This window comes from Microdochium trichocladiopsis (assembly GCF_020744255.1).
Source record: "Microdochium trichocladiopsis strain MPI-CAGE-CH-0230 chromosome Unknown B0I36scaffold_6, whole genome shotgun sequence".
Lineage (NCBI taxonomy): Eukaryota > Fungi > Ascomycota > Sordariomycetes > Xylariales > Microdochiaceae > Microdochium > Microdochium trichocladiopsis.
The window spans coordinates 355176-367625 of NW_025763549.1; the positions used below are offsets into that span (position 1 = coordinate 355176).

Here is a 12450-nt window from a genome sequence, read left to right on the forward strand (position 1 = left end):
CCGTCGGGCCATTGGCTTACAACTCGGCCGCCAGAGACCCTGATCCTCGTATGGAAGGGTAGCCCTATGGGGAGATAAGGCGGACTCCGAGATTCCAAAATCCAACGGGCGACCCTGAAACCGGCAACAAGTACATCACATGCCATATCGGACCTGTAGTCGGACCTAGCTCGCTCCATCGGGCTACTTGTTGGACCCTGAGCTTGCCCATAAACGCCACAATAGTGCTTCCGTTCTCAGGGCTGGCCGCTTAAAGTGCCAATCCTGCATTCTAGAGATAAGCCTGCACGTGTCAACCAAGACCCTTCTCCGGTCCAGTCCGGCGTGGTTCGGGTACCTGGATGATCTTGTGGCCGAGTCCAATAGCATCCCGAGACGAGCCACAGGGTGGCGTCTGGAGTAGTGGCAGTGGCGGCTCGAGCGGTCCAGCCGAAAATTAGAGATAAGCCAGAGAGACGACTGAAAGCGAGGCCATGCAGATTTCCCATGCCACCCGAGGAGACAATCCTGGGAATTCGGTGATTGCCATGCAGGACCATCCCAATCCTACCTGTCCCGGTGCTGCTGTCTGTGCGTGCCTGACAGGATTCATACTGTGCATTGTTCGGGTCCGTTCGGGGACTTGCAAGGCACAAACGTGGGATCGTGGGGTCCGACTTTTCCGAGTTTGGGAGGTCCGACAGCAGCACAGATGGTGGTCTGTCTCTTGTCTCGTTGAGATTGGCCGTGCTTGGAACAACGTGGGGCGTCAGATGCGAGCTGGACCTGTGATTATGCAGGAGGCGCTATCGACACTGCAAGCACTGATAGCGCAACCACGGCCCTTGATACTGGTCGGCCCGTGCTGCTGCCTCTCTGAATCCGGCACCGTCTTCAGGCGCCATTACTTGGTCGTGCCACTCCCGCGAATTGCACCGAGTGTGCTTGGCGGCTCTGCACGATAACCCCAGCGTCGCATCAGGCGAGCCCGGTGTCAGCCTCTCGGCGTAATGGCCGCAAGGCGGTCTGTCCAGACATCGTGGGGGATGAGGAGAAGGCGTGAGCGAGATCATCGACGCAACCCCAAAGTTCCAGTGTTCTGCTCCACAAGAAGTGGTCTCATAATCTGAGGTGTGGTGGAGACGTGGAGAGGGTGCTCAGGTCGACGAGGAGAAGCGGAGGTCAGGGTCGGAGGCTGTCTTGCCTGCCTATCAAGCACTCGGCTGTTGGCCCGGATGAAGTTTTGTTTCGTCTCGTCTCGTTCTCAATGTACTGCCAGTGGCCGCTTCGCCATCCAGGAGAGCAGGATTGCTGGTGTGGTGGCTGGCAGGACAATAACGACAGCCGCTTCCCCAACAGTGATGTCGCACCGAGAACGCCATGATGAAAAACTCCCATCCGACGAGACGCCTGGCAGCCCTACCACCAGCCACCTACGTCGTTGCAGCAGGGTCCTCGAGGGAGAGCCATGTGGTTGGGACTGTACTTACTGTAATTACACATGGTGGCAGGATGGAGATGGTCAGGGGCAAGGTGAGGAGACAGAGACCCTCCTTTGCACCCACCGATCTGCAAAACACCCTGCGCACAGCACAGATGGCAGCTGGCATGTGGCAGGCGAGCAAGTGGTTGCAGAGGCACCGGCAGCTGCAGCAAGGGAAGGTGCAGCGCAACGCAGGCGCGCTAGAGCGGAGAGCCGCCGAGTCAGCCCCGTGGCACGCACCTGATTGGCTCCGTTAGGCGGAGATGCGGCAGGCGGGTCGGTGTGGGACTCCACTCCCGGCCCCACCACGGGCAGCCAATGCCGGCCGTCGCGAGCAGCACAGCGATGGATGTGATCGCCGGCCCGGGTGGCCTCGCGTGCAGAGATTTCGCCAGGTGGCATCAGCCAAGCTGATAGAAGGCGGCGGGCCAAGCTTGGAGATGCCAATCTCTTAAATAATCATGTGTCTTTTGACTCGGGCGCCTCCGGCAGGACCCCACCGGGCCGTGCGGGTCGGGACCGACGTCATAACGGAGCCGCCGTCTGGGAGCAGTTCGCAGAACACACACCTGGGCAGCACAAACCCCTGGTAAAGAGCCTGCGCCGTGGCGTGGCAGCGGCAGCGGCAGCCCGGGAGAGGTGCATACAAGCTTCTCGGCAGGCAGAGGGCAGAGCCCTTGGCGCGGCACAGCAGGTTGCTTGGTGTCTCTTATCTGCGCGTGCGTGGGCAGGGGGCATGTCGGAGCGAGTGTAGGCGGCATCTCGAAGCGTTGTACAGCTGTGCCTGCCTGTCATTGGCGCTGTAAGTACATGCTGGTGACGATGGTGTGAAGGAAGAGAGTTGTGGTGCTGGTGCTGGTGCTCATTGCAAGGGTGTGGACCGGGACCCCTTGCGGGCCCCACTGCTAGACGCCGGCAGTTGGTGGGGCCTATGACCGCATCGCACCTGCAGGCCTCGAGGTTGGTTGATCTCGGTCTGCAGAGCCGCGGCGGCGAAAAGGGAAAAATCTTATCTTGACTCTGCGTACCGCGCGGGACGGCCGCCGCCCTCTACGTAATCCCGCTAGAGGCTCTTTCCAGGGGACCTGCCTGCTGCCTGGCTGACCTGGCTGACCCGGCCCGGCGGAACAGAGGCTGAACATACCAGACTCCAATGCTGTTCAGGCGCGTGGCAGCAACTGCATTGTTCGCTCCTGCTGTTCTGGAACGAACCCGCGTGATATGCCGCGGGAGGTCTCGGGTCCGGGCACGCAGGGGCAGTCCTGCCTGGCGGTCCACCCGCACCTGGGCGGATGAATGACCATCGACATGAACGGCACGACGTTGGCTCTCTGCTTCTCCATCGCCCGGCATGCGCATCCACCCCCCGCCCACTCTTTTCTCCTCCTTTTCGCTCCACGCGAAACCACCGTCGGGATGACGATATGCCAACCCGCGCCTTACTCGCGCCCTGGACAGTCCCCACGCACGTTGCGGATGCCATGATCGCCCACCTCTCTCTCCAGCCCTCCGCAGACGACACTGCTAGCGACGCAATCAATGGACAGACGGATGGGCATGGAGATGGACCTTTGGAGGCAAGGCCGACCTCCTCATTACCCACCTCGACGAAAACTCTGGAGGCAACGGACGTCAGCGAGCATCAATATAAGAACCCCGCGCCGCACCAGCCATCAAGTCTAGTCTCGTTTCTAGTTCCCTCATCCTCATCACCATCATCCTCTGTCCATTTCCCCTGTTGTTTGGTTTCCTGTAGACCGCGTTGATCGCCGGACCAGGACACTCGTGCTCTGAGAGCAGCAACAGCTTACACCACACGTACACAACTCCGTCAAGAACAACAAGTGTCGCCCAACATGACGCAGGCACACGAGAAGAGCAGCGATGCGGCTGCGCCCAAATACTGGGGCGTGACTGGCAAGAAGGTCCAGAAGCTCGTCACCGCCGTGGCCACGACCGACTTCCTCCTCTTCGGGTGAGAATCCCTTTCATGGATACTGTCCCTAGCTATAAGCCGGCCCCACAGACAGCTAACCATGCATCCAGATACGACCAAGGTGTCATGTCGGGTATCATCTCGGCTCCGGCCTTCCAGCACAGCTTCCCCGAGGTCGAGGGCGACAGCACCTACGAGGGCTTTGTCGTCTCCATCTACGCCGTCGGCTGCTTCCTCGGCGCTCTCTTCATCCTCATGTTCGGTGACCACCTCGGCCGCCGCAAGTCCATCTTCCTCGGCGGCATGGTCATGATCGTCGGTGTCATCATCCAGGTCACTGCTTTCGGTCCCTCGAGCGGCGCCACTGCCCAGTTCATCATCGGCCGGTGCATCACAGGAATCGGCAATGGCATCAATACCTCCACCGTCCCCACCTACCAGGCTGAATGCTCCGAGTCCCACAACCGCGGCAAGCTCATCTGCATCGAGGGCGGCAACGTTGCCATCGGCACGTTGATTGCCTACTGGATCGACTACGGCTGTACTTATGGCCCCGAGGCCTTTGTCTGGCGCTTCCCCATTGCCTTCCAGTGCGTGTTTGCCATGGTCGTCCTCGTCCTCATGACCCGCCTGCCCGAGTCGCCTCGCTGGCTGCTCACAAAGGGACGTACAGAGGAGGCGGCCGTCGTCCTTGCCGGCCTGGCTGGCATGGCTCCCAACTCTGCTGTCATCACCGAGGAGGTCCAGGTCATCGAGGAGGCCATCCGCGCTTCCGGACACAAGGGCGGCATCACCCCCTTCTCGGCTCTCTTCGAGGGTGGCCCCATGCAGAGCTTCCGTCGCATGGTCCTCGGTGCCTCTTCTCAGATGATGCAGCAGCTCTCTGGCTGCAACGCCGTCATCTACTACTTCCCCATTCTCTTCCAGACCTCCATCGGCACCTCGCACAACCTGGCTCTCCTGCTCGGTGGTGTTAACATGGTCGTCTACTCCATCTTTGCCACCACCTCTTGGTTCGCCGTCGAGCGCATCGGTCGCCGCAAGCTGTTCCTCATCGGTACCGTCGGCCAGTGCTTGTCCATGGTCCTCACCTTCGGTGCGCTTCTTCCCGGTACTCCTGAGGCTGCCAAGGGTGCCGCTGTGGGTCTCTTCACCTATATTGCCTTCTTCGGCGCCACCTGGCTCCCGCTCCCCTGGCTGTACCCTGCCGAGATCAACCCTCTTCGCACCCGCGCCAAGGCCAACGCCACCTCGACTGTGCAGAACTGGCTGTGGAACTTCTTCGTCGTCATGGTCACTCCTGTCATGCTTTCCGGCACTGGCACTTCCGGCTGGGGCACCTACCTCTTCTTTGCCGTCATGAACGCCATGTTCTTCCCCATCATCTACTTCCTGTACCCCGAGACTGCTGGCCGTTCCCTCGAGGAGATCGACCTCATCTTCGCCAAGGGTTTCACCGAGAAGATCAGCTACGTCAAGGCCGCCCAGGACCTGCCCAAGCTCGGTGCCCAGGAGGTTCAGCGCCGCGCCAAGGACTACGGTCTCGGTGTTGAGGAGGAGATCAAGACTGACCACGCTGAGCGTGAGATTGGCATGCTCACTGACTCTTCTTCTTAAGTTGGTTGCAGTATTGTCTAGAAGATGTGGTGGATGCGTGGCCACGCCACGCGCGACGTCGATGGAATGCATGCCCAAAGGGTATGACTTTACGAAAACAATTTGATTTCACACTTGTTTCTCGTCTTACCTAGCTCGTTCGAATTACGAGCTACTGATACCCGGTGCAGATACACGCAGTATCTGTTACCACAGAGAGGAAAGTTATAGAAAATAGACAATTTCTTATAGAGAGAAATGGAATGTTAGGCGCACAAATGATGCGACCTCATAAAGATTCCCCAACATTTCGTGAATCGTGCGCATAGTGACAGTGACCTGCGGTGCAAGCGTTATTTTGACCAGAGGAGCAGGGCGGCTTCCTCCGCCCATTGGGGTCTTTGAGCCTGTAACTTCGACATTTATGGGACGGTGCATTCATCCAATATATTTGTAGGTCATTCATTTGCTTGTTTCCTATAATGCTATATAACAAACGCCTGCCAAAGTGCCGAATCGAGCTCCATCGTATATAGACAATCCCATGCTACTCCAGTGCACGCATCGCACAGATCAATCTATCAATCAGGCAAACCCGCTGCGCAGGTTATCGTACTTGCTCTGCGGGTACTCGACGCAGTTGGTCGACTTGTCCAGCGCCTCGGGGCCACCGAGCCTCTGCACCACCGTGGCGATGAGGCTGTCCGACGAGTCGGCCTTGAAGTCGGCGCTGCTCTCCCACCACATCCCACCTCCCAGCCCCTTCTGCTTGATGTACTCGACCTTTCTCGCGGCGACGGCGGGGGTGTCGTAGGTGACCATGGTGCGCGTGGCCGGGTCGTACGAGTAGCTCGCGACGACCTCGTCGTCGGTGTGGACCTGGGCGCCCGGTTTCGGCAGGGTCTTGTAGTCGTGCACCCCATTCTCCCACGTGCCCTGGCCGACTCCCGCAAAGGGTTTTCCAGGCCCGTCGGTGTTCTCAAACGCCCGGCCGTACAGGGGCATGCCGAGGACTAGCTTGGACGGGTGCACGCCGCCGCGCGAGACGTAGTGCTGGACCGCGGCGTCGGTGCTGAACGGCGTCGAGGCCGGGTTGCCGCTGCTCGGGAACAGGTTCGCCTGGTGGCCCGCGTTGGCGTCCCAGCTGCCCGCGTAGTCGTAGGCCATGAGGTTCCAAAAGTCCAGCAGGCGGTCCATGCCGGGGATGTCGAGCTTCTCGTAGTTTTGCGCGCCCGCGGGGCAGGCGACGGTGAGCTCAAAGTGTGGTCTCGAGGGGAGGGTCGCGGCGTAGGCGTCCAGGGCGTCGCGGACCGCCTGGAGCAGAGAGACGTAGTCGGCGGCCTCCTGGGCGTTCTGCGGGTACTCCCAGTCAATGTCGATGCCGTCGAAGCCCAGGTTCTTGACGAGGTCGACGCAGGACGAGGCGAACGCCCCGCGGCCCTCGGGCGTGGACGCGGGCTGCTTGAAGTTGCTGCTGTAGGTCCAGCCACCGACGGAGAGGAGGACCTTGAGGTGGCGGTTCTTCTTCTTGAGGAGGTTGAGCTGCTTCAGGCAGCCGTAGAGGTTTGTGCCCGAGTCGTTCCATGAGTCGCCGTCCCAGTGGATGTCGGTGTCGGCCCAGGTGTCGGTGAGGTAGACCTCGCCCGACTCTGGGCGGACGTTGGCAAACGAGTAGAGGACATGGGTGAGGCTGTCGGCGGGGAGGTCCTGGGGTTTGTGGGAGCGGGCGTAGATGGCCCAGTTGACGTAGTAGGCAACCGTACGGTAGCCCTGCTCAGGTCCGCCGCCCATGGTTGTTGTTGGGGTGGTGGTGGTGTTGTTTTTTACTGTCGAGGCCGACGAGGAGTGTGGCGAGGGCGAGAGGATATGTTGCAGCGGCGAGGGAGTAAAGTCGAGTGGCAGGAGATAGACAGCGGTGAGGAGCACGACCAGAGGCAGGACGAGGAGAGCCGCAGCTCGAGGCAGAGGCATGGAGATGGGAGACCAAGACTTTATAGGTGAGGAGCTATATCATGCAGGAGCGTGACCTCTTGCATGTCGTTTTGCTGGCCACGCTGTTTGTGGAAGAGCTCTAGAGCTGGACCCTGGAAACACGGCAAACGCGGCGCAGCTGCAGCTGCCGTAGTTGGGCAGGGCTGAATCCCGGAAGCGAGCGGCAGCGGCACCTGCGTTCTCCACATGCACAGCTCCGCGTGAAGCTACACGACGCTGGACCTTGCGTGTGGTCTCCATTGTGTGACACATCAGCCTTCAATAGAACGCCATTGTGGCGCGTGGGAAATGCTGCGTTGTCCAGGCCAGACCAGACACATACAAAGCGCTGCTGGTGCGGGGCGGGCGCCAGTGACGTAGGGCGCCCCTGGGAATTGTGGGGCTCCACGTCAGGTCCACCTGGCAGCTGAGGGAGCCTGCAGGGCCAGCACCTTCAGGTCGGCACTGCCTCTTCAGCCACAGCACGACGTCGACGACGACAATGACAACGGCACAATGGGGTCGCTGCCCGTCATTCTCTTCGCCGAGCTGCCTCCCAGCAGGCCTCGACGGCTGCTGCGTCTAACTTGTCCCCTGGCACATGAGATGCGTGCCACTGGTTCTCGACGGCTCCTGCGCTTAACCTGGTCCCTGGCACCCGGCAGTCAGTCATCGAGTGCCACTTCGCGTTCATCGTGGAGCGGCAATCACCCAGATTGTGGTACGTCCTGATGACCACAACTCTGTGTCCCAGTTCCATGTCCTCGTGGCACTGCCCATGCTCGGGGCGGCTCCGATCACACTCGATGGACCAGTCAGTGTGGCACTTCACACAGGATCCATGGACGGGGGGAGTTCCGTCCAGTACGAATGCATCACGATGGAGTGGTCCAAAGTCGCCGGCCTCAATGAAGCCGCCCACATGGCAGCACACCTCAACCCTGTAGGCAGCCAAGAACCTCCGCAATTTCTCGTCGCTCGCAAACTCGCCACCACTGTAGACTCTGGTGCACGAGATCAGGAGCTCCCCGCGCCTCTTGTGAACTCTCCCTCGCCATGGCTCTGCGAGGTGGATCCCATGGCTGATCTGCCAGCAGCCTTTCACGTCCAGTACCGAGGGGCGTAGACCGTACCGTGGCCCGAGGAAGTATGAGTTTGTGACGAGGCGTGCGGCGCGCCAGTCCATGATGTAATGATGCCTGCTGCTGCCGAACAGGATGCTCTCAGGCACGGCCGTCTGGTAGAGCGGTTCGTTCGGGACTTCTTGGAAGCGGACAAGAGCCTGGCTCAGCATACGGTACAATATTTCAGGCGTGTCCTTCATGGTGACCCGACGTGACTTCGGCCGGAAGTCGGACTTGGCGTAGAGGCACTTGCAGGTCAGCGCAAGGCAGGCGGCGTCAATGGGTTGGGGCAACATTGCATAAATGATAAGGATGACCTCGGTTGGCAGGGATTCGATGCGTGACTGAGGGGGTACAAAAGATGCTGCTTCGACCTTGAGAGGTTCTGCCTGGGGTGCCCATAGGCTCAGGTCGCGCAAGAGGTTTTGAAGCATCCTAGTTTGATGTTGAAAGAGATGTAGTAGGAGAGGGTGCTATTCCCATCGGTGTTCGTAGTGGCAGAAACGAGTTGGTATGATGGCGCAGAGGATGCTCATTTGGCTGGAACTTTTTATTTCGCACCTGCCAGGCACGCGAGGGCAGCATGCAGTGGTCTGGACGAGACCGTTTGTGCTGCAAAGAAGCCCAGCCAGGCGTCCACGGCAGGTGCTCAAGTGGACTATCCGGATTACACATTACCGCGGCTCACGCCAACCACAGCCTGACACCGGTTGGTCCTGCCTCCTAGAATCTTCACATTCAATCAGTGCACGACCGTCTATCGACTACATTCTTCTGGGCCGTCCATGGTCAGAGACTGTTAACTCTGCCACTCAGAGGTTCAGAGGTTCGGAGGTTCAGAGGTGACGTACAGAGGCCCGGAGGTCAAGAAAAGTCTGAAGCACAAGCACGGGTCATGCAAGTGACTTTGGACTTTCAAATCTCATGGAAGAGAAATGATTCACTAGGCGGACGGGTTAGTTTGGCACAGAGGCGTACAAATCGATAATGGAAGGGAGCCAACATATATAAATAATTTCTTTTCCCGCCTCCTGAACATGACTTGCTCCCGAAATCAGGCAGGTTCATTCCATGCTGCCTTGATGGCTCCTCGTGGAGTGACTCGCCGCAGGGACCGGTCCTGGGTCATGGCCTGCCAATGCGCATCGTCTGGCCTCTGGCAACCACCAAGCCCATGGTATGTCGTCACTGAGACAATGCGACCTTCTGAGCCACTCGAATAGCCATCACCCCATGGGCCAGTATGTGTATCCCAATCAGTATCGCACTGCCCGCAACCTCCTGCGGCGTCGTTCTCCAAGTGTCCTATGACCATCCTCGGAACCCCACACTCGTCGCGCGTGATGTCCTGCTTGAGGTGCCGGCAGATGTCGACCATGCAATTTTCACCCTCAAAATGGCGCCTGAGAGTGCTTGAAGACCCAGCCCACCACGTCCGCCGGCATTGTAGCACGAGATGGCCTTCATTTGTCAGTCTCGCAGACCAATACACATCTATGTGAAACCAGCGTTCTGAGCCTGAGAGCCGATGCTCATGTGAAAGGACAGAGACCGGTAATCCGCAGGATGGACCAAAGCGGTGGTAGTTTGTAATCAGCCTTGCTGTACACCACGGCAACCGATACCAGCCGCTGAAAGAAAAGGCAATAGGTGGTGGCATGGCTGTGGATGGGGGACCGCAATCGTGGAAATGCAGGAGCTGGCCGTAGATATGCTCAGTGGAGAAGCCAGCCAGTCTTGTACGAATCGCACAGTAGCTGTATCCGGGACGATCTCCGTCGATCCGCAGGAGCAGGCGAGCCTTCGACTCGAGGTTGAACTCACGCGGCGAGCGAAGATGGGACCCGATCTTGTACAGATGTACGCAGGTCAGACTGAGGCAGACAGCGTCGACGGAGTCGCAGGCAGTAAAGACCTGGCTGATGATCTCATTGGGCAGCATCGTGATTCCCTGTGGACGTTCGGCGGGTTCTTCGGCGGTACAGCACGGCTCTTGAACGCTGACTGCTGGCAATGCGTCGTCTCGCTCAACTTCTGACTCTGCTTGTTCCATTCGTTCTTTGACTTGCTCGTTGTATTCGACTTGTTCGTCATCTTCGTGATGCCGACGAACAGCATCGCTTTGTGCGTTTCGGCCTCCGAAGACGCGTCTCAGAAACGCTAGCCAGCACGCCATATCGCTCATGAGTCCCTAGATGTCGGTGCGGATGTCTTTTCGCGTGGACCTGAGTAGGCCATCATGAAGGTCGGCATTAAATATTGGTCGTGGTGAACTGCAAGGGCTCGCCGGCAATGCATGTCGAATTTTGGTACGGGACACGGAAGGTCACTCCTTGGTACGGACCAGCGTGCCACCTCAGAAGGCTCAAGCCACAGAGCCTTCAAACCTCTGAACCTCTGAACCTCTGGTTGATGCGCACATGAATTTGTTCACTTTTGTTTGGTGAAAGGAAACTCCAAAATGCATAGCTGTTCGCTCAAAAAGTCTGATCATTCCCATATGTACGACGCCCTGACTCCATGAAATGCCACTGAGCCACCACTCGCCCGCAGATCGCACCATAATCAGTTACCCTCGCTACCAAACTCCTTGGTCCACTCGGCGTTCCGGTCCAGATCCTCCTTGGAGACTGTCGGCCGCGAGCCCTTGATGGCCTTGGCGAAATCCCGGAAGTCGACCACGGGTTCCAGCAGCGCCTCCGACTCAACGTCCTCCCATGACATCTCCTTGGCGTCCTTGTCGCCGGGCGAGCAAGGCGTCACGCGCACCTTGCCATCAACAGTGACCTGTCACAGAGTAGTCAGTAAAATGAGACCCTTGGGGTAAAAATATCAGAACTGGCTCACCTCTTTAAAGTGTGTCGCCTGCTGGATCTTGCGGACTGGCTGCATGAGTGCGTCCTGCACGGCGATTGTGATATCACTGCCCGAGTAGCCTTCGGCCAGCTTTGCCAGCTCGCGAAAGTCCTCCGTCTTCAGTGTATGCGGCGTCTCGCCCACGGCAATCTTGAACATGGTCGTCCTGGCAGCAATGTCGGGAAGACTGATGTGGACTCTCCGCTGGAATCGCCGCCTGATGGCCGCATCGAGCTGCCAGGGAATGTTTGTCGCACCGAGCACCAGCACACCCTGGGAGTCCTTGCCGACACCGTCCATCTGCACCAGCATTTCCGTCTTGATTCTCCGGGAGGCTTCCGACTCGCCCTCGCCTCTGGGACCGCACAGAGCGTCGACTTCGTCAATAAAGATGATCGACGGCTTGTTCTCCCGGGCCATGGCGAAGAGCTGTTTGACGAGGCTGGGAAGGTTCGACAGTTAGCAGGGCATCAACCACTCACGACGAGTGGCAGCGCACTCACCGTTCACTTTCACCCATCCACTTGCTGACCAGATCCGAACTGCTGACGCTAAAGAATGTGCTCTTGGCTTCCGTGGCCACCGCCTTGGCCAAGTAACTCTTGCCTGTACCTGGCGGGCCGTACATGAGGATGCCCTTCCACGGCTGACGCTTGCCTACAAAGAGATGTGGGAACTTTATGGGGAGGAGGACCGCCTCTTTCAGGGCCTCCTTTGCGCCGTCGAGGCCAGCCACATCGTCCCACTTGACGTTTGGCCGCTCTGTCAGGATGGCGCCAGCGAGCGCGCCCCGCAGCTTCTTGCTGTCCTCGTCGATCTCGCCATCCTCGCCGTTCTGCTTGCCCTTGGCGGTGCCGCCGGTCGACGAGCCGTTGGCGCCCACCATGCCGGGCTTCTTGCGCTTCGCCTCGGCGTCGTTGAGGTGGAGCTTGAGCTTCTCGGCGCGGTCCATGTACTCGCTGGTCTTGGCCCGGATCATCTTCTTGGCCGGCTCGCTCTTCTCCCACTTGAGGGCGAGCATGAAGAGCTCGAGCGCCTGGTAGTAGAGGGTGTAGGCGCGCTCATACTGGCTGGCGTTGTCGGCGTCGATGGCCTCGCGGACTTTGTTTATGGCGCGGGTGAGGAAGCTGTCCTTGTCGTCCATGGTCGTGGTGGTGGTGGTGACGTGCCCGAGCGGCTCCCGACTGGCGATGTATCGATAGTGTTTCGGTGGGGAGTGGGCAGGCCGTGCGGAGCCGGGTGTTCGCAGAATCGATCAAGTTTGGACAGGCGAGTCGTCGCTGTGGATGTCCGAGGGGGCGCGCACGAGAAGCAGGCGCGAGAGCAGAATGGCTGAGGCGGGCGTGGGGGATGTGTTGGAAGTGGGCGACCAGCCTGGAGGGAGATGTTGTGACGTTGGCGAGCCTGGATCGTGGGCAATCGCAGGCACAGGCAGGCATGCTCCGACTGGGCAACCAGCAGCCGACCCCCGGTCGATTCGTGGAGGGGTAGAGGCCACTAACCGC

At 59.3% G+C, this 12450-nt stretch overlaps 6 protein-coding genes across 6 annotated transcripts; 2 read left to right on the forward strand and 4 right to left on the reverse strand.

The window, feature by feature from the left end:
* Positions 1–588: 588 nt before the first annotated feature.
* On the reverse strand, positions 589–1864 carry B0I36DRAFT_349843 (uncharacterized protein; the record flags this gene model as incomplete). The annotated part of the gene is made up of 4 exons (XM_046156841.1): positions 589–765; positions 888–1105; positions 1470–1548; positions 1703–1864. 4 exons carry the CDS (start codon positions 1862–1864, stop codon positions 589–591), a joined length of 636 nt encoding a protein of 211 aa, XP_046011143.1.
* Positions 1865–2523: 659 nt separating this feature from the next.
* On the forward strand, positions 2524–3260 carry B0I36DRAFT_126655 (uncharacterized protein). The gene has a single exon (XM_046148133.1). It carries the CDS (start codon positions 2755–2757, stop codon positions 3226–3228), a length of 474 nt encoding a protein of 157 aa, XP_046011144.1. The 5' UTR covers positions 2524–2754; the 3' UTR covers positions 3229–3260.
* A 58-nt stretch (positions 3261–3318) lies between these two features.
* B0I36DRAFT_244120 (general substrate transporter) lies at positions 3319–5015 on the forward strand (the record flags this gene model as incomplete). Its single annotated transcript, XM_046150032.1, has 2 exons — positions 3319–3437; positions 3509–5015. 2 exons carry the CDS (start codon positions 3319–3321, stop codon positions 5013–5015), a joined length of 1626 nt encoding a protein of 541 aa, XP_046011145.1.
* A 564-nt stretch (positions 5016–5579) lies between these two features.
* Positions 5580–6785, reverse strand: B0I36DRAFT_244736 (glycoside hydrolase family 18 protein; the record flags this gene model as incomplete). Its single annotated transcript, XM_046150085.1, has 1 exon — positions 5580–6785. One exon carries the CDS (start codon positions 6783–6785, stop codon positions 5580–5582), a length of 1206 nt encoding a protein of 401 aa, XP_046011146.1.
* Positions 6786–7497: 712 nt separating this feature from the next.
* Positions 7498–8523, reverse strand: B0I36DRAFT_363475 (uncharacterized protein; the record flags this gene model as incomplete). The annotated part of the gene is made up of 1 exon (XM_046158812.1): positions 7498–8523. The coding sequence occupies one exon, from the start codon at positions 8521–8523 to the stop codon at positions 7498–7500; it is 1026 nt and encodes a 341-aa protein (XP_046011147.1).
* A 1159-nt stretch (positions 8524–9682) lies between these two features.
* B0I36DRAFT_431822 (P-loop containing nucleoside triphosphate hydrolase protein) lies at positions 9683–12346 on the reverse strand (the record flags this gene model as incomplete). The annotated part of the gene is made up of 5 exons (XM_046162598.1): positions 11449–12346; positions 10937–11387; positions 10663–10876; positions 9914–10249; positions 9683–9720 (listed from the first exon to the last, which is right to left on the reverse strand). The coding sequence occupies exons 1-5, from the start codon at positions 12087–12089 to the stop codon at positions 9683–9685; spliced, it is 1680 nt and encodes a 559-aa protein (XP_046011148.1). The 5' UTR covers positions 12090–12346.
* Between the last annotated feature and the right edge of the window lie 104 nt (positions 12347–12450).